The sequence below is a fragment of the Telopea speciosissima genome, chromosome 3, assembly GCF_018873765.1.
Source record: "Telopea speciosissima isolate NSW1024214 ecotype Mountain lineage chromosome 3, Tspe_v1, whole genome shotgun sequence".
Classification (NCBI taxonomy): Eukaryota; Viridiplantae; Streptophyta; class Magnoliopsida; order Proteales; family Proteaceae; genus Telopea; species Telopea speciosissima.
In genome coordinates this window covers 11,330,599-11,353,604 of record NC_057918.1, presented here as the reverse complement: position 1 = coordinate 11,353,604, position 23,006 = coordinate 11,330,599, and the positions used below count along the sequence as shown (strand labels likewise).

Below are 23,006 nucleotides of genomic sequence, written 5' to 3'. Positions count from 1 at the left end.
CCACTAGGGTTTAGGGTTTCCTATATAAACATCCATACTCACTTTGCTCTTTCGTTTTTCTTCGTCCTCGGATCTCTTACCCTCTCGACACCAGACGGGAACGGCGACGGAGCCATGGTGCACGTTAGTTTCTATAGAAACTGTAATCCCTCTCTCTGTGTTTGTGTGTGTGTGTGTATTCGATTGAGCATTGATCTCTTAATATCACATTATGATTAGATTTTTCAGTGAAAAGTTCACATTGGAAAAGAAATTTAATAGTTTAATCCGAAGGCTCAAAATTTCCCCCAAAATTTTCTTTTAGGAGAGGGAAATTGTCAGTGGTGGCTACCTCTTTTGTTGTTTTTAATGGATTTGTGTTTGAGTGCGGAAGTTGACCATTTTACTGAACCATTTCAGATGGAAAGACTTTCAAGAAGCCTCGTCGTCCATACGAGAAAGAACGTTTGGATGCGGAGTTGAAGCTTGTCGGAGAGTACGGGCTCCGATGTAAGAGGGAGTTGTGGAGGGTGCAGTACGCGCTTAGCCGCATCCGTAATGCTGCTAGGGAGCTTCTCACTCTTGATGAAAAGAATCCCCGCCGGATCTTTGAGGGTGAAGCCCTTCTTCGCAGGATGAATAGGTACGGGCTTTTGGACGAGAGCCAGAACAAGCTCGATTATGTCTTGGCCCTTACTGTGGAGAACTTCCTTGAGCGCCGTCTCCAGACTCTTGTGTTCAAGTCGGGTATGGCGAAATCCATTCATCACGCCCGGGTGCTTATCAGGCAGAGGCATATCAGGTTTAAATACGACCTCCAATATCCCTTTTTTACTTTCTATTTGTATGTGGCTGAGTTTTGCTGCTGGACAATATATGTTGATTCTTATATTAGTTATTATTCCATCTTTGATCATATCTGGTCTTCATAGGTTAGTTAAGACTGGTAGCTGAGAAATTAATTTATTTTTGTGTGGGATTTTTCATCACATGGCATAAAGTGTTCGCAATTAGAGAACACAAATCCATGAGGGGTTAGATGTTGGTGATTACTGTTGGAACTTATATTTTGTGCATGCACCTCCATTTAATTGATTCTTTTATAACTTAAAGTTGTTTTGAAATTGAATATGAAAATGCTAGAAAATAAGGCACTTTGGTAACATACATTGAGTTTACTCTCTATGCAGTGATCAGTTGTGTGTCAGCATCATAACCCCCCTCCCCCCCCAAAAAAAAAGGAAAAGAATTTGTGACTACTACCCATTTCCTGCAGTGCTTGATCGTATCTTCTGGAAGTGATGAGATTCTGAGTATTTCAGCTAGCAACACAAAACTTCATTTGTTTCAGTTGCATTAGCCTGTTGTTTAGTTACTATTAATTGTTCTTAGTGGAAAGTAAAAGTTATGGTTTAACACTAAATGCAGTTTGAGATTATTAGGTTGTGTTAACCTGCCTCTGTTTCATTTAATGCCTTAACTATTGATTTTGGAGTCAGTATTTTCTTGACAAGGCTGGATTTCTTGCCATGATTTGATGTGTAGTCCCTTTCCTTGATATCCAAAATTTGTCTTTGTGACACCATACTTCATTGCATTCTCATGAACTTGCTGATAATGGCTAGTGATGGGCATCTAAGATTTCATGTGCACTGCGTACTTAATCCTGCCTCTGGTTAATTTATTTTCCCCCTTTTTCTCTTTTTCAAAATTTTTTTTGGGCTTTATCTAGTAGTCTTATATTAATGTGTTTGGGAGATGGATGAATCAGGCATGGTTGTTGCCCCTCTCTTCTATTAACGTCATTTATATATCCATGGTTTCTGGTGTACCTTAGCTTTTGTGTTTGCTGTTCTTTTTTTGCACAATGCATTTATGAGCTTCGTCGAAAAAGCCGAACTTTTGTCTTTTCTATTTACTCTTAAAATATAGCGACTTGTTGTCATGGTTTGAGGAATTGGATTTGGATTGGCGAAATTGGCCAATTAGAATCAGAATCAACTACTTTCTAATTCCAGTCATGTGAATCTTGAGTGGCTGGTCCTCCCTAATCTGCTCCGGAGCGGCCTATCCACCTGATTCCCTTATAAATAATACTATAACGATCATGGTGGACACATGTAAGAACAGACCGATTGCATGATGGACTCGTAGAATGGAAGATTAAAAAAAAAGTGAACCTCCCGGAAGACGGAGTTTTAGGAGGTAGTGGAAGAACTAATAGAAAAAGCTAGTTGAACCTTCGAAGAGAGTTATGGTAGGTTGAGCAAGAGGGAGAGGTACAGGGGTGGGGGAGAGGGAGGGTGTTGTGCTAAAGTTGTCATTGTTGTCAACACTGTCTGTTGAAGTTGTGTGTAGTGGTTGTTATGGCAATGTATAGACATGGCTGGGAATGGCAGAGGCTGACAAGCATATTGATGATGTGGTATGAAAGTTGAAACTTGAAAGAGCATTGGCTGATATAATTGATAGAGTAGATCAATTGTAAACGGGCTTCATCACTTCATGTTTGAAGCTCACAGCATGTGTGTTGGAGAGGTTGATGCAGGTTCATCATAGAAATTGGTTTATTTCTTTAGAAATAGGCCTAGGGTTGGGTTATATACATGTTGGGCCTTTGTTCCCAAGGGTTTTCTATGTATTAGGTCACTTTAATGAGCCTAAACTAGGGGTACATAGGTTGCATACGGGATTAGCCCAATACTTAGTTTAATTTTATGTTTTTAATTGAACCGGTTCAAATTGGTTGCATCCAATTGGCTCAATTTAAGTGATAATGTGATGTAAGTTGGGCTGGATTAGGACTCTATAAGTCCGGCCATATTTTGAGTCTATTTTCTTTAGTATTTCAGTTTTCTAGTCAGTTTAAGTTACCTAATAGGATAGGGTTAGGCCTTTCCATTTTAGTGTCTAAGTCTATTTTTGAGTCTTCTATATAAGTTTGTAAGGGAGACCAGCATTACATACGAATTTTGATTAATAAAAACTAAGCTTTATGCTTGTTGCCTCTGTTGCTGCTATTGCTCCCTTGTGTGAGTATTGCCTTGTGGATCCCAAGGTGCTAGGATTAGTGGACTCTCACGACTCCTTGCGTCTGTCCAGTACCGGGAGGTTCTTCTTCTTCTTCAATCGAGCTTCTTCAAGCTGTTGCTACTGCCTTTGAAGGAGATCAAACCAGTAAGTAATTTTAGTTTCCTGCATATATCCTTCCCCTCTTCATCCTCTAACCTAATCCATCCTTTCCCATCGATCCAATCAGATCACTACAACCAGCCTTCCATCCCCTCCATTAAACCTGCAACTATTCCTTTGAATTTTAGCTTGATCCCCAAGCATTCACCTTCCAACCATCAGATCTGTGCCAAACTTCCAGCAAACATCCCTCCCTCTCCCTCCTACACTCGATCCCAATTTGAGTCCCATCTGACCATCTAAACCCTAGTTTCAGCCTAGATCCTAAAACCTGAAACCCGAACCCTAATTCTGCAGATTTTCAAACTTAACCAAATCCAATTATTTTTATCCCATAATAACCCCTTAGACCTGCATATTAAACCTATATAAGGCCCATTCCCAAATTCCCATCCTAAACCCTAGAATTAACCTAAATCCTAGTGCTGTCCATTCAAACCAGCAACCCCTTTTGCTATTGATCCTGTTTTCTGACTCCTAGTAGGTGTCCTACCTATCTAGGACTACATTTGAGCTTCAAGTGTACTTTCATGTGCCTCAAGAATTGGCTCAATTAGAGTCCGATTGAAGAAGTTATGTCCTCAAATGTGAATGCAGCACAATGTGACCAAAATACTCAATTTGCACGTACATCAACTTGCCATGCGTATTTTTTAGGTCTTCCTCACTACCTGGGTTGAAGCTCAAAATATGAAAGTTGTAGAGCTTCAATTCTTCTTTCCAATTCAGTTGGAAACAAGCCAATCTAACATTATACGAGTAAGATATAGCCGCTTTGCCAACAATGCGCATTTGATGGTTGAATTGTGGGTGATTGAACTTGTTCCAGCTTAATTTGTCATGTGGGGCTCTTTATAATTGAAATTTGATTTGAGTGTTGTAAACAATGAAACTCCCTAGAGAAAAGAGGAAAAAGCCCTAGAGAAGAAGAGGGAATAGAAAAGAGAAAGGGAAGAGGTAGGAAAGAGAGTAAGTAGGGTTTCTTGCTTAAATCCACTCTTGATGTAAATAAGTCACCTAGGGCTTATTTTAGTGGAAATAAGCTTTGGGTTGGGTTATATATGCGTTGGGCTTTTGATCCCAAGGGTTTATTTTGTAATTGGCCAATTTAATTGGCCCAAAAGATGGGTAGAAAGTAGGAAAACGGGATTTACTTCCCTAGTTTAGTTAGAGTCCTATTTTGACTTTATTTTCTTTATTATTTCGCTTTCTTAGTCAATTTAGGTTACCTTATGATGCAGAAGCCGAAACCATGATTAATTTGGCTGTTCTTTGATTTTTCGTTGGAGCCTTTTTATTTGTTTGTTCTTTTAGCCTAGGGTTAAAACAGTCTTTTTCATGGTTTATCTTCTTAGTTCCCCTCCACGATTTTAGAAGGATTAGTATTTTATTTTATTTGTTTTAGTTGTTTACACTTATACTCCTATTTAGAGTATAAGTCTATTCTATGTTTTATAATTAGGATTCAGATTAGGAATCCCAACTCCTAATCTGATTAGGATTGCTTTAGATTGATTATTTGTAAGGCCTTTAGGCCCCCCTTATTATTATAAATAGTAGAATCGTGGGAGGCTCCCCCACCTATTATGTTTGAAATTTTGTTTCTTCTTGCTGCTGCTGCTTCTCTGTCTTGTGTGTCATATCAAGACCCCTTGTGAGTAATATCAAGGGCTAGGGCTGGAGTAATCCGGCGACTCCTTGCATCTTGCAGATCGGGAGGTTCGTTTTCTTCTTCCTTCAAGTTCTTCAAGGTTGCTGCTGCTGAAATTCTGCAATTCCAGTAAGAGTTACAATTTCCTGCAACTTTATCATCTTCTTCTTCTTATTTCCATCTAACCTAATCGACTTCCCCAAACCCTAGCTTCATCTACATTCATCACAGCCCTATTCCCTCATCGATTACACTCAAAACCTAACCACAGGTCCATCACAGTAACCCTCCCACTCGATCTCGTGCAGCCTCACCTATCCACTACAAACCCTAAATCCCTCCCTCAACATAAAAACCCAGAAACCCTAAGATCTGCCTAGACCTAACCAGCCATCAAAACCCCACCAAAGTCCAGCCGAACCACCCCCTCCCTGCTAGGAAAACTCGACCTAAAGCCCAGCCCCTAAATCTGCTCCTAAACCCTAGTTTCAGCTTAGATCCTAAATCTGAAAACCCAAAACCCTAACCCTAATATTTCTGAATTTCTATTTCTTATTCAAACCTCATTAAAACCTATTCTAATAGACTCCTAAAATTCTGCAGACCATTACCCAATAAAAACCTAACTCAATCTCCCATTCCTAACCCTAATTTTGCCCTAGTTACCCTAAACTGCCCATTCGGCCAACCCTAAAACAGAACCTGGTCCTAAGTGAGATTTATTTCACCTAGGCTACATTACCTTATTAGTGAAGGATAGGGTTAGTATTTCCTTTTTAGTGTCTAAGTCTATTTTTGAGTCTTCTATATAAGTTTGTAAGGGAGGCCAGCATTGTACACGAATTTGATTAATGAAATATTGGCTTTAGACTTTGAAATTCCTGAGATAGGTTGGGTGAGTTGCTTAGGCTGAGATAGCCATTCCCTTCACCCATCCCCTTCCATCGGTTCTTAATTCCAAATCCTAATTGAGTTTAAGAGTGCTACAAGTTGTTGGGATTTCTTTCAACTGAATGTCACATCGATTTCTTGACGATTATTACATCAAGATCATTGTTGCTTCAACAGGTTACAAATTTGTGTTTTTTTTTAAATTTTGTTACGTCAACCAAGGAAATTGTTCCCTCATTTGAGTTTCCATTGTTCTCTTGTTTCACCTACCATTCTTGAGTGATTTATTGCTTCAGTGAAGGCTAGAAGGCAGGTAATTGAGCATTTGTGTTAATCAAGTGGGTTTTTGCAAAAGAACTTAAAGGGGTCCCACAAGCAAATATCTACTTGATTCAAGTTCCTTTTATCAAAGAGTTAGTTGGAGGTTCTAGTGGCCATTAAAGTAGCGGTTGGTGATTTATAGTTTCTTAGAGTACAAAGAATCAAAACAGAGCAAGGGTTGTAAGGGTTTCTACGTTGTAGCTGGTTTCATTTGTATGCTTGTATTCGTATATGGTAGTGTGCTAGGCATTGCAACGCCCTCCTAGTTGATACTGGATAAATCAGGGGTAGAAGGTCCTTGTCAGCTGTAGTTGACGAAAATAGTAGTGTATTAAGCATTTACGAAGCCCATTTGAGGCATTGCTCTGTGGATGTAGGTAATGTAGCTCTAGATAGGGAGAGATCCTACTAGAGGCCAATTATCAAGGATCTAATAACGAAGGAATCAAGGGGCTGCTGGTTTTGCAGTCTTGGTAGGACAGAATTGTAGTTTTAGGTCAAATCTAGGGTTAGGTTTATGAATATGGAGATGAATCTTATAGGGTATTGATGGGCAGGTCTGTGAGTAGCTATTAATGTAGGTTTGGATGCTGTTCAATTAAAAAAATTGAATTTCAGAAAATTATGGTTTTGGGTTTTGGTACTTAGGCTAAAACTAGGGTTTTTAATGGGATTTTAGGGCTAGGGTTGGGATCGAATTTTCTAGGTAGGGAAGGGTAAGGTTCGATCCAAAAATGGGAGGTTTTTATTGGCTGGAAGTACTATTTCTGGAATTTAGGGTTTTTTTGGGTTTCACTTAGATGTAGTATGGAGGCTGTGGTTTGAATTTGAAATAATTCTGATGGTCAAATATGGCTGAGCAGCAAGATCTAGGGTTTAATGGAATTAGGTTTAATGGAATTCAATCACAAAAATTAAGGGGATCGATTGGGGGAGAATTAGAGGATTTGTAGAAGAAATTGGTGAACAAGTTGTAGCAGAAATCCACTGGCAGCCACTTGAACAGGGTTGAAGGGTAGAACCACCTTTAGAGAAGAACCTCCCAGCCGTCACGTGCAAAGAGTTGATCGGATTCCATCAATCCCTTTCCACCTTGATAGAACCACAAGGATGCACACTCACAAGGAGCAGCTATGGCAGCAAACAAAAGCTTTTTCATTAATCAAATTCGTATTCAAGGCTTTGCCCCCTTACAACCTTATATAAAACATTCAAAATAGATTTCTACTCAAAAAAGGAAGGGCCTAACCCAATCCTTAACCTATTAGCTAATTTAAATTGACTAGGAAACTGAAATCTACTCAAAATATGGCTGGACTTATAGAGTCCTAATCCAACTCAACTTAAATATTTAGAAGGAAACTACTAAAATCACTTAAATTGAACCATTGGTTGAACAGATTCAATTTAAAACACCAAATAAAAAGCTAAGTATGGAAATAAAACTAAGTATGGGAGCTAATCCCGTATGCAACCTATTTACCCATATTTTAGGCCCATAAAAGTGGCCCATAACATTAGAAACCCATGGGATCAAAGGCCCAACATGTATGTAACCCAACCCTAGACTTATTCCCAATGAAACAAGCCCTATTTGGTGATGAATCTGCATCAGTAGGCATGTGCTGAACCACGTAAATATCTCATGTTGTGACTGTGTGTTGTTTATCTTATATTTGCATTTACTTTTTGAGGTAGGCGTGCGTGTATATATATTATCCTGCTACCTTGTAGGTGCTTGTCATTGGCTTGGTAACCCAGTGGTTGTGAGCCGTGGCTGTATGCTTGTAGGATGGTTTGTGTTTGAATGTGAATGAATATTGAGGGTAAACAACCAAGTGACAGGGCAGAACCATTAAGTTAGCGAATCAATAGAAGGGGTTGAGTGAGGAAGAGTTGGAAATTTGGAGGAGGGAGAGGGAGGGGGGGAGCTGAAGATGGAGACGGGGAGAAGGAGAAGGATTAACGACCTCACGATCAAAAGATTGTATTGCCCTGGCATTGCACTGCAGATGTTCACCTTTATGCTGTGCAATGGTATTGCCCTGCCCTGTTTCTTACAAGAGTGAAAGCGCAAGGGTGCATGTGTCCTGTGTCTCCACTGTAGCTGCTTTTGCTGCCACTATTGTAGTTCCCAATTTCAATTACCAGCTCCCATTGGTTCTAGGTTCATGGACATTGTTGATCATCCCCACTATGAACTCAACCACATGGTTTGGAAGGAACTAGGAGTTTCAACGTTCCCAAGCTTGAGGTTAGTGTAGAAGAATCTGTTGTTGCCCTTCGTCTTTTTGTATGTGGCGTCGTTGTATGCAATTCAAACTTCCAACATCATAACAGTCTCAGCATGTTTGGCTTGGGTGTCAACTAGATGGAATATAGCCCCATAGGATGGAGACAAGTCGGATTTTGGTGGGGGCCACCAATTTTGAGTCTATGTGGACTTGCTGATTTCAAGAGAATGAGGCAAGGAGCTGTCTCTCCATTCTCCTCCTCGTTGGTTGCTTCTTTTGTGTGGTCAGGTAAGTGTGAGCTGTTCAGTTAGTGGTCTTTGAATTAAGGGAAAATTGCCTAAATCTACGAGATAAGAAAATTAATTACAAAGCGAGTAGGTTTGACTTTGTTGTAAACCTACTTGTTTTGTAATTCTTTTTCTTGTCTTGTAGATCTAGTACATCGCCCTTTGAATTAATGGCTTCATGCTCCCCAAATCTGATGGCCTTGTCACCTGCAAGAACCGTCACACATGTCCATTGATGGCCTACTTGCCTGCAAGGGCTGGAGAGTGAGAGTGAGAGAGAGAGAGAGAGAGAGAGATGCGTTGGGTAAATTAGGGATGGGATTATTTTTTTTTATAAATTTTCTTTTCTTTTAGCCCTTTGATGTGAGTCTTCTTTGGCCCATAGCAAACCCAATTAGGGTTGTGTCCGGATTCCGCATTTGAGCTTTTATTTTTTCCTCATTTGTTCAGTCTATATTGTTGGTCAATGGTTTGTATTATCAATTGCCCATGATAGTATCAACATTCAAATTTTTTGATAGTTGTCATCCCATTATATTTAGTATTAGTCCAATTATCAATTACAGACTTACAGCCATTGAAATTGTCCTGCTCCGTATTGTTTTGCTTTATTTGTATTTATGGCTTTTCAGTTTAGACATTGTGTAGCACTGTAATGTAATCTTTTGCATGACATTCTACAATCTTTGTTCGTATATTGATAAAAAATATACTTGTTTTAACTTGCTTTGGGGCAAACAACAAGAGGCCACATTGCTTCTGCTTCATTTTTAATCAAAATATGCTTGGTCTACAATTCTGGTAACATTTAGAATGGAAATCATGTTACATTGCAGAGTTGGGAGGCAGGTGGTCAACATTCCATCTTTCATGGTTAGAATGGACTCACAGAAGCATATTGATTTCTCGCTCACTAGCCCACTTGGAGGTGGTCGCCCTGGACGTGTGAAGAGAAGGAATACGAAGGCAGCTGCAAAGAAGGCTGCTGGTGGGGATGGAGATGAAGAGGAAGAGGATTAAGCTATTATATTTCTCTTCAGCTTTTCCATAACTCCTGTAGGTAGGAGTTTCTATAATCTTGGGGTTCTTAAGTTAGAAAATTTGGCTATTTTATGTTATATTCCTTTGATGGTCTCTAGAAGAATTTTGTGTCGTTTATTATAATTTTCCTTTTTTTCCCCCGAGAACATTAATGGTTGTTAAATCTGGTTTTTGGCCAAAAAATCCATTTAGATATATACGATTATGAGGATATGATTGCGCGAGCCCTCTAGTGTAGAATCCTTTTGTTGCTACCTGCTTTAGTGCTGCTGTTCATAGAACTCTACGAAAGAAATAATGCTTGATTTTCTGGGAAAATGTTTGTTTCTAGTTTGACTGAGTGACCCGTCACCTATGGGCATCGGTACAGTCAGATGTTGGCCACATGGGAGGGTGGTTTCGACATTGTTATTAGGGGTTTGGAGTGTAATGATGGTCCAAGACTCCTATCATTGGTTAAGGAATTCTTTTTTTTCTGCAGGTGAATGAAACCTTCACCTTTTGGTTAAAAGTTATGGCACTTGAGTAGGGTGTCAATTTTGGATCGGAACCAGAACGAACTGAACTACCCAATAACTTATTGGTTTGGTTTTTGATGTACTGTTTTTTGATGTACTGATTAAGTTATTGGTCCGAATCTGAATCTATCAATTAAATAAGTTATTGGTCTCTCAACGGTTCAAAACCAATAGATCAATTAGAATGTTGGTACTGGAACGAATATAAATCCGCATTCTAACCCTAGATATTCTCTCCTATGTTTTTTAGTCTTTCATGTTGGTACTGGAACGAATATAAATCCACATTCTAACCCTAGGTATTCTAAGCCTCTTATGTTTTTTAGTCTTTCAATTTTGACTGGTGACTTTCTACCCAAAAAAAATATTTTTGACTGGTATGTCTCATCACGTATACTATTTTAAGAAAGATCTGATTGTTGGAGGGTGGTGTTCCTACTTATTAATTAACAATAGGTAATTTATGGATTAGCTTTGTGATTTGAGAAAAACAATTTATGGTAGATTGCATACCTCTTGGGATCAGAACCGTTAAGGAACCAAATTGATAGTCCGGAACGGACCAATTGGCATCTTTGCACTTCACTTCTAAGATGTTATAGACATTTTTCAAAGTTTTGGCACATACAAGATATGTAATGGTTAGGGGTTTGTGAACCCTAGCACGGTGTGGTGAACATTCACCCTCTAGTGAAGGAAACTTTCTCCTTGTTCTTTCACGCTCTTTGGATTTGAGATGATGGATGGAATTCATGGTTCAAAAATCTGTTCCCCTACCTCCCATTATCATACATGATCTTTCCCTTAAAGGTGGAAAAGAAAGGGTGGCAATTGGGGTTTCGTCTTCGGCCCAAGTTGGTTGAGCTCGGTTTGTGTAGACATGCGCTGGTTGGATAAGATGCCTTGGCAAGAAGAAAGCGTTTCTTGTTTATTTCCTCTTTTGGCAATCATGGTAGAGGTCTAACGCCAGCGTCTCAAATCATGGAATCAAGGAGTAATTGGTATCAAAACATGGAATCAAGGAAGAATTGGTCCCAACTCCTAAGAACCTTAGTATTGGACGTAATGAATTGGCTGGAAATGATATCTTTTACGCTCAATTTCCTGATCCGAATCCCATCTTGGGGTTTCTTGCAGTTTGGGCGTGAGAGCTCGACATATGGAAGATGTGACATCCAACGGTGCCGAGCTTGAGAAGGATGAAAAAAAAACTGAGTCAATCGAGCTATCAGGCTCAAACTGCAAGGTACCGCAAGATTAAGGCATTGCAGAAGATTTTGTTTCCATCTCTTAAATTGTTTTGAGTAATGGATTAAAGTAACCTGTGGTGTAGAGAATGCATCCTATGCTGCTTTATTGCCAACTCTGATTCCTGCGCAATGTCACAAAGGAAGCAGACCTAGTGAAATAGCATTAGTTCCTGAGATTTGAATGCTCTTATGTTGGTTTGGGGTGGGGGGGGATCTGATTTGGCTTTGTGTAGTCCTCTCGAGGTGTCGGGCTCCTCTCCTTAGAGGCATCTGCCCAATGAGTGTCCAATGAGGCATCCAAAGGCTGTATTGTGCCGTCCACATCCCAATGATTGACTGGGTGCGCGTTGGGATGTGTGTGGCACAGCCCAGTCGTTAAATGCCCTGCAAGGAGAGGAGCGCAATCCACAAGATGCTCACTTGATGGCACTCATTGGGCTGCCACGCTTATTGGAGAGGAGCCTTGGTTGTCAATCATTTTGTGTACACCCTTTTGGTAGTACTACAGGTTTAAATGTTTTTACCCATAGCTAAAAATAAGGAAAAGACTCACTGAGCCTAAGGCCATGTTTGGAAGCCAAGAAAATAAAAAATTCAAAAAAATTTGAATTTGAGGAAAGAGATAGACACATAAATCAATGATTGTATAAAATCATATATATATATTTTTTGTCTTATTATGTTTTTTCTTTTCTTTTCTTGACTTCCAAACATAGCCTAAGGTGCACACTACGCCTCCTCACCTGTGTCATTATATTATTTTTTTTAATCTAAAAAAATGATTAACAAAAATATGTAAAAAATGATTAAAAAAAATATGAGATGATGTAGAGTACCCTGTTTGCTCAGAGAACCCTCTACCCTAAAAAAAATAAAAGAAAAGAATGTACATCATCCATGATTTTACATGTCACCTTCTCAATTCTGGCTTTTTTAGCTACTTTTTCAGCTATAAACACAATCTAAATTATTTAACCATTAAAATCTATTTAAACCACGAAATAAATTTATAAATATCATTTAATATCACAAATATATTACATGGCCAAGATTATTGTCCTCTCCCGTACTCTCTTGTGCTCAGCTTGTGAATCCAAAATCCATAGAAACACAAAGAAAGTTTGCACTATAGAACAAGATAGACCCCAAAATTTTAGCCAATCGAATATTAACACATAATTATCATTGCACCTAATTATTATTATTATTTTTTTGAGTAGGTCTATTCGGTGAGAGAAACTCAAACCCTCTCCTTATCACAATTGGAGTTGTGTTATCCGAGGAGCATTCCTCATAGGACAAACAGCCACGTGCATCACATGTACCTTTACCATCACTTCTTCAATCTCCACCCTCCATTGAAGTTTGAAAATTCTCTGGAAGTCTAAAAGGTAGTAGAACAGTTCCGGACGAAATCTTCTAAAACGAAAAGGTTCCAATCTTTCAGATTGACCAGTAACACTCACTTCGCACATATCGTGCCACGTGTTTTCCCATATTCCCCGATTACTAATTTTTTACTACTATTTTTACTTTGCGCACTTTCGTTCTCATGCTTGGCCTACATTACACCACACCCATCCACATCCACCCAACCCCCTTGGCTCATATGAAACCTTCCGTACAGTTTCCACGTGTAAGAATGGACAGGTGGTACCTAATTTTTCATATCATGATCCGATCATTTTGCCGTTGAAAGTTGAAAGTTGAAACTTTGATATCGACTTTTGACTGTATCTCCTCCCCCTTATTAACTAAATTTGTTAGGGCATCAACCAAACGATACACGTATGCCTCCAAAATGCCGTAGGATTAGACTATTTCGAAACTTTACTACTAAAGTGAAAAATGTAGAAAAAAAAAATCCGACAAGAAGAGATTCCGATCCAAGTGTGCCCACAAGTCCTGCCCGCTTTTGTACATTCACGATTATATTAATCAACAAGAATAGGTAATTAGTTTAATTAAAAAAAAAAAGGTCATTATTTGGTTTCCACTAATACTAGGTTGATTTGATTTGGCTATATCCGTCCTATTCGTGGAAAAAAAAAAAAAAAAAAAATGTGTCGATTGACACCTGCAGGAGATCTGATGACGTGGCAACATAACCCAAACATACCGAATTTCCACGGGTCCTAGTTAGGCATTCAACATGTGACACGTGCCCCCTCTGGTCCGAGTCTTCCGACTTGTACATATATTGGAGGGAATACCTCTCTTCCTTTAGAAGCCAAGAACCCTAAATACTTTTTTTGCTGTGAGATCTCTCTGTTGTTTGGGTTTCTAGAAGAAACATGACGGTGGACACTGTGAGGAATCCTAGCGAAGTGAGGACCTCAAGGTTTAGAGAGACGACGACGATGATGAGGAGGGAACCTATGAGGTTTGCTACGAAAGAAGAAGAGGGAGAAAGAAAGGGGTTATTAATGGAGACTACTAGTGTGTGTAAGTCTCCCAAATCGGGTGAAAAGATGGAGGAGAGCTGGACGAATAATAGTGGCGTCGTTCATCATCAAATTTTGAAGATCAGAGAAGAAGATTCGTACTTGGGTAAGGATTTCGGAGAGGGACTGAGTGCGAAAGAGAAGCTCGCCGTTTTCCATCTTGCTTCCCAAATGGATAGTTTTATTCTCTCAAGGCCGATTTTGCCTTGTTCTCCTCTCAGTGGCAAGACTGCAATCAAAACGCTTCACTAAGTTAAAGGTTCGGTTCTCTCTCTCTCTCTCTCTCTCTCTCTCGCTTTTTCTCACTATTTATCAAAATCTTGAGGGAAACATGTGGATTATATCTGAAATTGTGGGAATTTTGTTATTTGATTAGGTCAGATAAATGGAGATCGAAGGCGAAAGGAGAGAGAGAGAAGGCGTTGATAACCTGTTTTGGGGTTAAAGTTGCTTCCCATCTTCCTTTCTTCTTCTTCTTCAATGGCGAGTGGTGAGAGTCGTCGTGGGACGGATCATTCAGAAAGTTCGTGTACAGATAGTAGTGGGTGGTGACTGAGTCTAGCTAGAAAGTTTAGGGATAGCACAGCAGACAGAGGGATCTGATTTTCTTTTATATTTTTTCTTCTTTTGGTTGTGCTTGTTTCATGACTTTCATCATAAATTATTCTACAACGTGGACAGCTGATATGTTGCTTTTTAGCGGATTCTTCATTTTGGAAAACCCAGGCCCAGCCCAGGGTTCTCAAGCCTCAGCTTAAGCCCAAGCCTAACCTTAAGTTAGGTTTAGATATTTCTGCCCAGGCCCGGCCTTACCAAGTTCAAAGTTGCCGGGTTAGTCCAATAATAACTTTTTAAAAATAAAAATAAAAATTGAGAGTAAGGCCCAAAGAGGGTTTAACTCATGATTTCTTAATTGTAAAGTATTGGTGTTTGCCATCAAAGCCATCCTCTTGGGATTGATATCAGCTTTAAAATATCCACCGTCTCTCCCTATTGTTTGTAGGCTTTCTTTTTCTCTTCTTAAATTTCCAATGTGGGACTATAAATAAGTGTATTTCTTAGGCTGCGTTTGGTAACGGTCTGAACAAAGAACGTCCGTTCTTGACTAGAAACGTTCTTTTGCGTTCTTGATCTAGAACGGTGTTTTGAGACCGAAAATGACCGTTTGGTAACGTTCTCAAGAACGTTGTTCAGAATGAAAATGGTGTTTGGTAAATCTGTTCTTCCCTATTTGATATTAATTACAATAATACCATTTTTTTTGTCAATTATACCAAAAAAAGACTTGTAAAATCTTTTTCTCTTACCAACCTTAGCATAAAATTAAAATATCTCATTAACATAACCAAAGTAAGTATAAAAAGATGTCAAATTTCAAAGATGCCATTAAAATTGGGTTCTTGTGTGGATGGCATAACTAACTATACTATAAACAGTTGAATAAAGAGGGCCTTGGTAGACTCGAACCACCATCCTCGTAGAACATACTCATGTTCCAAGTGCTCTACCAATTTGAGCTAAAGACCCATCAAGTTGTCAATGACTTAACACAACAGATTAAACCAAATTATATTCTCCATTCTTTTGGATTCTAGAAAGCCAAGAGATTCCATAGACTGAATGATCTTAACTAACTGAAGCACTCGGCTATTTTGGACATGAGAAGTAAAGAAAAATTTTTTTTTTCAAAGAAAAGGCAATTATTACAAACAGAAAAATGGTGGTGCCAACGCCAGAACCTTTTGAAATTGGTCCAAAGAGATATAGATTATAGATGGGCCTTGCTCTTACCTGCCATTCATTGCATCCTCTCTCAGTAATTTCTTTGTCTTCCCCAATCCCCTTTCTCCTATGTGAGTGGAAAAAAGTAAAGGAAGAAAAGGTATGGATATGAAAGTTGAATCAACTTATAATTTAAAGGGCAATCATATGATAGTCCCCCCTAGGGTACCCAGATCAGAAATCAAAAGTTCAAGTTTGAATCATTCTCCCCTGTCATACCCAGATCAATATCATCCAATCAAGTCCTTCTGGGCTGAAGATCACATCTCATGATCAATTTCAGTATTTTGTACCCCATTTGTCTCTCTGGGATACATTTGAATTCCAGTTTCTTCGATGGTTTAGCTGATTTGCCTAGAAATAGAAGTCGTCTCATTCTTTTGAAGATTTCAATTTCCCAACATCTACAACTTAATCCAAATGTAATATTCTGTTCTGTTCTGCTATTTCTGTCCAGGAATGCCTTAATTAAGAACCAGCAAAATGAAGTACAACTAGGGAAAGACTTGAATTCTCTGCCTAGTTTGATTTGGGTTGGGCCAAAAAATCAAAGCTGATGTATTGGATTCAACTCTGGTTGGATTGACCAAAAAAGAAAATAGTTTTTCTAGTTTTTCTAGGTGTTCTCACATGGTTAGAGATTAAAAATATCATTACAATAGTAGAAAAAATGATGTTTAATTATTTATAGAAAGAAACAGCTTTGGCAACCCATCACACAGAAAAATGACAGAGAAGGGAAATAGAAAATGATTTTTCACTAAAAAAGTATATCTATCAGAGAATAAATAAATTGTTCCTTCCACTGAACTTCTTTCCCATACCATCTTACTCAGGGGTATGCCTTGGAATTTACAAAGCTAATTAAATATATGAAAAGAGACCAACCACTATCACCACACTTGGAGAAAGATCAATAGATATTAATAACTTATGGGATCTCATAATAGTAAACTTGGAAAAACCCAAAATTTTACTGACAATGTCATATGTTTCTTAAAGTTACAAAATTCAGAGAGAGAGAGAAGAGAGAGTCAGAACCAGCAAAATGAAGTACAACTAGGGAAAGAAGTATGGGGCCTGTTGTAGGACTTGGGTGCCTGAATGATTAAAATGCTTTGATGATTCAGATGATGAAGTTGTGAACTGCATCAAAGAAGCATTCATGGGTTTTTTCACCTTTCCTGCTTTTCTTTGGTATAATGAGCTTTCCTATTTCATTAGAGCTTGGGTGAGATGAGGCGGTATCAGGTGAGGCCTTGAAACATGGGTTGAAACAAGGATTTATCAGACCCCACATGAAAACATGAACAGCAACCCAGTCTGTTAGCACTTACCAGTCCCTTCCCGGTGTATCAGGATTAGATTTAGGCAGACATTTTCAAAACATAGCTGGGTTACTGAATCATCTCTTCTCTTGGCCACAGGCTACCATACTTGTGGATGGTGCACACGAATTTCCTGATCACTTATCAAGTGTCTCCACTAGCTAACAGCTGTTTCCTTGGGTGAACCAGCAAAAAGAAGTCCATAATCTCATCACTGGATAGGTACAGTGAGAGAAACCGAGAGCCAAGCAGTATGGGGCCTGTTGTAGGACTTGGGTGCTCCAATTCTCACTGAACCTGTCCAGTGACTGCAAAGGCAAAGGAGCCATCGTAGACTCCCTGCTTAAACAATATGATTCATGCTCACATATACCTAAATGAATACACATACATGCCTTGATCAAAAGAAGATACACATACATTTCTTCTTCATTTTTTATTTTTTTTTGGTAAAGAGAAGATACACATACATGCATACACCTTTATTTGTACAGGATCAAAAAGATTCGAATTGAATGGTGTAAAATACCCAAAAATTATGGCCAGTGAAATGAAATTTAAAATTTTAAACTACACCATGCACAATGAAGCAAATGGGGCATCAAACAACCTTCAGTTCACCTTAAATGCAGCAGCAAGTTTCTGATAATTCTACATGGTAATTAACAGATGGGTATGGGGGAGATGGAAGCTACGGATTTCAGATATGGTGATTCACAGTCTAATATTACAGCAAAGCTTTTTTTTTTAATATTGTTCTTCATGTATCTTTTCAAACGCTTAATTTGCAGAAAATCAAGCCTCTTATCATATATATTCACAGATCATACTTCTCTGGCTCAATAGTCGATACTGTTCCCTTCTAATTAAATAGGAAAGTGGGAATTAACAAAATTTAGGTCATTTATCCATCTTCTTGACATGGTGAAAACAGAAAACAAATTGGTATGCCGTCCAATTGGCCCTAATCCATGAGTTCATTAAAAAAAAAAAAAATAGGAAACACATTCAAGCAAGGAACCAAACTGCATACAAAGATCTGGTGCTGTTTTGAGTTTTAGATCTGAGATATAATATTACCTGAGACAAAATGGGAAACAAAGGGATGCTGATCCATACCTTTTCGGTTGTAGGGTGCTGATTAAAGGGGTACTGATCCACTTCTTGAGACAAAATCGGAAACAAATTGGATCAATTTGTTATCGTCCAAAATATTGGAGGTTTGTTGCCCATCTGGAGTTATGTAATCAGGGGTGCTGTGTTCAACCAAATACAGGAAAACAACAAAAAAGGGTTACAGATTAGATGCAGAAAAAGAGACGGAGAACTCGATGATTGATTGATTGATAGCAAGGGATGGGAAGTAGCATTACCAAAAGAAATCCTGGCTGAGAATGAAGTCTTTTTCATTCTCATCGATGTTAAGGTCGAAGTCGAAGTTTTCATCCAAGGGAAACGAAGAGTGATGCTGCTGCTGCTCCTTTACTTCTTCGAGTTGCTCAGATTCGGTGACAGTTCGGAGATGGAAGCGAGAGAGGTTGGATGAAGATGAAGTGTTTTGGTTGTGTGGAAGCAACGGCATCGGCAAATGCATTGCGAGAGTAGCACCCTCCATTCGATCCCTCTCCCTTCTGCTCCTCTTTAGGGTTTTCCTCTTCATCACCTCCACTTCTCCACTGTCCACTCTCCTCCTTCCCCGGCACTCTTCGCTTCCCTTCTATCAGAAACCAAAAATATTGTAACATTTCGATACACATATATATACAGAGAAAGAGAGACAGAGAGAGGAAAAGAGCCAAAAAATGACAGAGAGAGTATGAGAAGGAGAGACAGAGACAGAGAAAGGAATGAGCGAGAGAGAGGTGCATAGAGTGCGAGAGATAGAGAGGGAGAGAGAGAAACAGAGAGAGGGAACAGCGAGCGAACGTTACCGGAGCATGCGAGAGATAGAGAGGGAGAGAGAGAGAGCGAGAGAGAGTGAGAGATCTCACCTAGGGTTGTAGAGCGAGTCCTTCCTTCGTCGTCTCCCAATTTGGTGCTAGCAGGGCGAGAGATCGAGTAGTGATTTCTCTCAAAAAATCCCGTGTTTTGTGATTTTTGTCCGTCGCGTCTTGTTCTTTGTTCTTTGCAGACCATCTCTGAGACGGTCTGCAAAGAACGTTCTTTTAATGCTCAAGACTTCCGGTTCCTTCTAAAAGAAAGAAAAAACGAACCGCAAAGCCAAACACTTTTTTATGTTTTTTTGTTCTTTTTGAACAAAAGAACTATTCAGAACACTGTTCTGAACATTACCAAACGCACTCTCAGTCCTTTATTCTCTTTTAGAGCAAAAATGAGTTCTTGTCCCACATTGAAAACTTAAGAGAAGGAATAAAGAATGCCTACAAATGAAGTTAGAAATCCTAGTAAATAATTGTTTGGCTTGATTTATGGGAAAGAGAATGCCTACTGGGTGTGTGCTATGGGCTGCCCTTGCGTTAGACAAAGGGTACATAAAATGACAACCTTGCCCCCAAAAAATTCCTCCTTTCCATGGGGGTGCGGCATTTATTTCAATCGTCCTTATGCCTAGGTGCAGCGACAATGCACCGTATGTGCCCAGTTAGCATTTTTTCTCCCTTGATTTGTATATGTGTAATTTATTGTCACCAAAATGGTGAACTAAGAATTTGTAACCTTCTTTAATTGAGTTTTATTTCCAAAAATTATTTAATATAACATTTAATGTATAGGTAAAAAATTGTTTTAAAAAAGGTGAAAGTTATTTAGTGTAGTTTTTATGCAAAATGACAATATTTATCCTCAATGGAAAAAATGTGTTGGAAAAGAGAACACTATCTAGTCGCATGCAATGTACGACTTACCCTTACACCCAGACACAAGATTGCGCGAAATGATCGTTGCGTACTCGGGGATTTCTTGCTTTCCATGGGGCAAAATTCATTTCGTACGGTCCTGTGTCTAGAAACAGGATGTGCGCGCCACACACGACCAGGTAACGTTCTTTGTCCCAAAAGTGTTAGACTAAAAGGTAAAATTGTAAAGTTATAATGTTTTTTCTTCACGTTGGTTACAACAAGATTTTCTCTCTCTCGAACATTGTTTGGTTGTGTAGCCTCTCTCTCTCTCTCTCAAACGTTGTCTAATTGTGTAGCTTCTCCACCAACATGGGTGGGATTTTTATTTAAGGGGGAAGGGCTTGTGCTTTTTTATTTTGCCGGGAGAGGGGGGGCGGGGGCGGGGCTTGGGGGTTCCAAAATTTCGGAGTCCAAATTTTGTGGGCTGAATTGTTTGTTTTCCGAATTATTTGTGAACTATCAAGGGACTAAAAAATTAATGAATTTCTTTTTTCTAAATTTCCAAACCAATTTAGAATCGTTTTTTTTTTTTTGCCAAAACAACTTCCATGTATTATTTATGATTTAAACTTTATCCATACGGTTGAAATTGCAATATAATCTTTCCATGTGAAAAAGCTTGTTGTCGGACTATAGATACTCCTTAGGAAGAGCGTTTTTTGAGCAAGCAACATAGAGGTGCGCACCAATGAGGTACCGCAAAACAATATCATATATTGGAGGGCGAGATCATTTCAATTGAGGAGGAAAGAGATAAGACACATAGGTGCTAGTCTATTGTACCATAGCGGTTTAGAGAAACTTTTTCCATACATAAATGTCCCAATCTTTGGATTCTATTCAAAACTAAACATTACAACTTAGAAAATACAAAGGGAAAATTTCGATTCATAATGGGCCATGTAGTTTAGTTGGAAAAATCAGATTTTTTTCTCGACTTGCACTTTTCATAACTTGGTGACTCTGGGTGAATCAAACTTGGCCAAGGTGAATCATTATTTTTCTTATTATTTTTAATAACTCCCTCTTCTCCTTTGAACGAAGAGGGACTGAGGCTATGGTTGCTTCATAGATGAGAAGAAAAAAATGAGGCTAATATTGAAGACATTGAACAAAAAATCTAAGATTTTGTTTAGTTGCAGGCCAAATTTATGGGATTCGACTCCTGTCCTGCTGTGGCGGGAGCTGGATCGTCCAGCACCTCCCACAGATCTTGCCACGTGGACAGGAGACAATCGAACGGTTTTTGCTTCTCCTTGCCTTACTTTTAACCCATTTGTAATATTCGTCCTCTCTCACCCTGTTTAACCCGACCCGTTTAGTTTTGGAATTTTAGAAACCTAAACGAAGTAAAACCCCTTTCGTCTCCCACTTTTCGTTCTTCCCTCCCAATTTTCTCCGTCCAACCTAGCGACGAACCCTAGCCAGCGGCGACACTTCATCTCTCTGCTCTTAGAATATCATCTTTGGTTGTTCTTCTGATGGGTATGGTTCCTTCAGGGCATCTTCCACTCAAGTGCCACAACTGAGTAATGAAGTTTGAACTTTGTTCGGACTTGGTAGTGGTTTTGTTTTTGTCGAAAAGCCCTTCTGGATGAAAACTAGGTCTCGTCTGAAAAACCCAGGAAAAAATAAATAAATAAATATCAAGTATAGCAACCAAGACCAGAAGTTGAGGAGAGCAGAAACAGGGAAGAACCTGAATTGTATGGTTTTTGAGAGAAGGATGGTCGAATGCAGGTTGATTAGAAGTATGGACGCAATCAATGATATCTCCATCTGGGCTCTGTCACCACCGAATTGAAACACAGAATTGAAATGTACAAGAAAAATCTAATAATCCTCAGCACTCATAAGCCGAAAAGATTGGATTTTCCACTCATTAATGAACATAAAATGAAAAATCGCGAGAGAACCTTAATGCTTTCAACGGCGGGCTTGTTGAGGCGTTTCAAGTGGTTCTGAATTTCGAGCTTTTGACGGGAATTGGGCATCCCAGCAGCAGAACATGAGAAGGGGATCAGAGCCATCAAGTAAAAGGATATGAGGAATAGCAGCACACTTACTCGCTTACTCCTGCTCTCTCCGCTAACCCAAGCTGCCATGGTGAACACCAAGGAATGAAACACTACTACACCAGGGTGAAGGAACTTCCTCCTGTTCTCTCGCTCACTCTATCTCACCCTGCCATTGAAACGAGAGGATTTATAGAACTCAGTTTCCCTTCACCCACGGTGAAGGACTTCCTTGACCGTGGGACTGACGGTGATTGGATGTGAACCCTTCTCCACGGCTGGAGGAAAACTCCCCCCCTCCCCACCACCACCACCTCCACCTCTCTCTCTCTCGGGACTGACGGTGATTGGATGAACCCTTCTCCACGTCGCGAGGTCAGTCGTTGCCGTTCGTCGCTCGCCGCCGTTAGTCGCAGAGAGATGAGGTGTCGCCGCTGGCTAGGGTTCGTCGCGAGGTTGGACGGAGGAAATAGAGAGGGAAGAACGAAAAGTGGGAGACGAAAGGGGTTTTACTTCGTTTAGGTTTCTAAAATTCCAAAACTAAACGGGTCGGGTTAAACAGGGTGAGAGAGGACGAATATTACAAATGGGTTAAAGTAAGGCAAAGAGAAGCAAAAACCGTTCGATTGTCTCCTGTCCACGTGGCAAGATCTGGGGGGGGTGCTGGACGATCCAGCTCCCGCCATGGCAGGACAGGAGCCGAATCCAAATTTATGGTCTATGAATAGTATATGACTCAATAAGAAAAATCATACTCGGTGCATTTCATATAATTGGGCAAAAACACCAAGTCAATGAAAATAGAAAACTCGGACCAACTCAAACTTGGGCGAATCTTCATGACTCTTGACTAGGTTTCATGTGTTTTTTTACTTATTAGGTGACTTGTATGAGTGAAAACCTAGTTTTTCAACTCTGATTTGTAAGTAAAGGTTTCCTTTCCTCTTCCTTGGTGTGTTTCCATCTCCCTGGCCATCCTTCTTCTAAAAGTATGTTATCTCAATGGCATACCGACTTTTAGTTCTTACTTTGTAATTTTTTACTTTTTTTATTCGATACTCTTATCTAGTAGATAAGGGCTAAATTTCTACTATGTATTACATACTAAATTTATGTATGTTAGTTATGCTTCTAGTGTTACAAAAAAATTCTAAATGTCTTTTGTTGTTTAGAGGCATTATTACAAAATTAACGCAATGGTTTTTTTAAGATTTC

General features: G+C 39.3%; 3 protein-coding genes across 3 annotated transcripts; 1 reads left to right on the top strand and 2 right to left on the bottom strand.

Annotated features, from left to right (window-relative positions):
* On the top strand, positions 1-9,715 carry LOC122656062 (40S ribosomal protein S9-2). Its single transcript, XM_043850492.1, has 3 exons — positions 1-142; positions 400-781; positions 9,392-9,715. The coding sequence occupies exons 1-3, from the start codon at positions 115-117 to the stop codon at positions 9,573-9,575; spliced, it is 594 nt and encodes a 197-aa protein (XP_043706427.1). The 5' UTR covers positions 1-114; the 3' UTR covers positions 9,576-9,715.
* An 8,344-nt stretch (positions 9,716-18,059) lies between these two features.
* On the bottom strand, positions 18,060-18,642 carry LOC122654844. The gene is made up of 2 exons (XM_043849115.1): positions 18,292-18,642; positions 18,060-18,174 (listed from the first exon to the last, which is right to left on the bottom strand). The coding sequence occupies exons 1-2, from the start codon at positions 18,576-18,578 to the stop codon at positions 18,060-18,062; spliced, it is 402 nt and encodes a 133-aa protein (XP_043705050.1). The 5' UTR covers positions 18,579-18,642.
* A 2,572-nt stretch (positions 18,643-21,214) lies between these two features.
* LOC122654843 lies at positions 21,215-21,891 on the bottom strand. The gene is made up of 3 exons (XM_043849114.1): positions 21,693-21,891; positions 21,476-21,562; positions 21,215-21,388 (listed from the first exon to the last, which is right to left on the bottom strand). The coding sequence occupies exons 1-3, from the start codon at positions 21,879-21,881 to the stop codon at positions 21,215-21,217; spliced, it is 450 nt and encodes a 149-aa protein (XP_043705049.1). The 5' UTR covers positions 21,882-21,891.
* Positions 21,892-23,006: the final 1,115 nt, after the last annotated feature.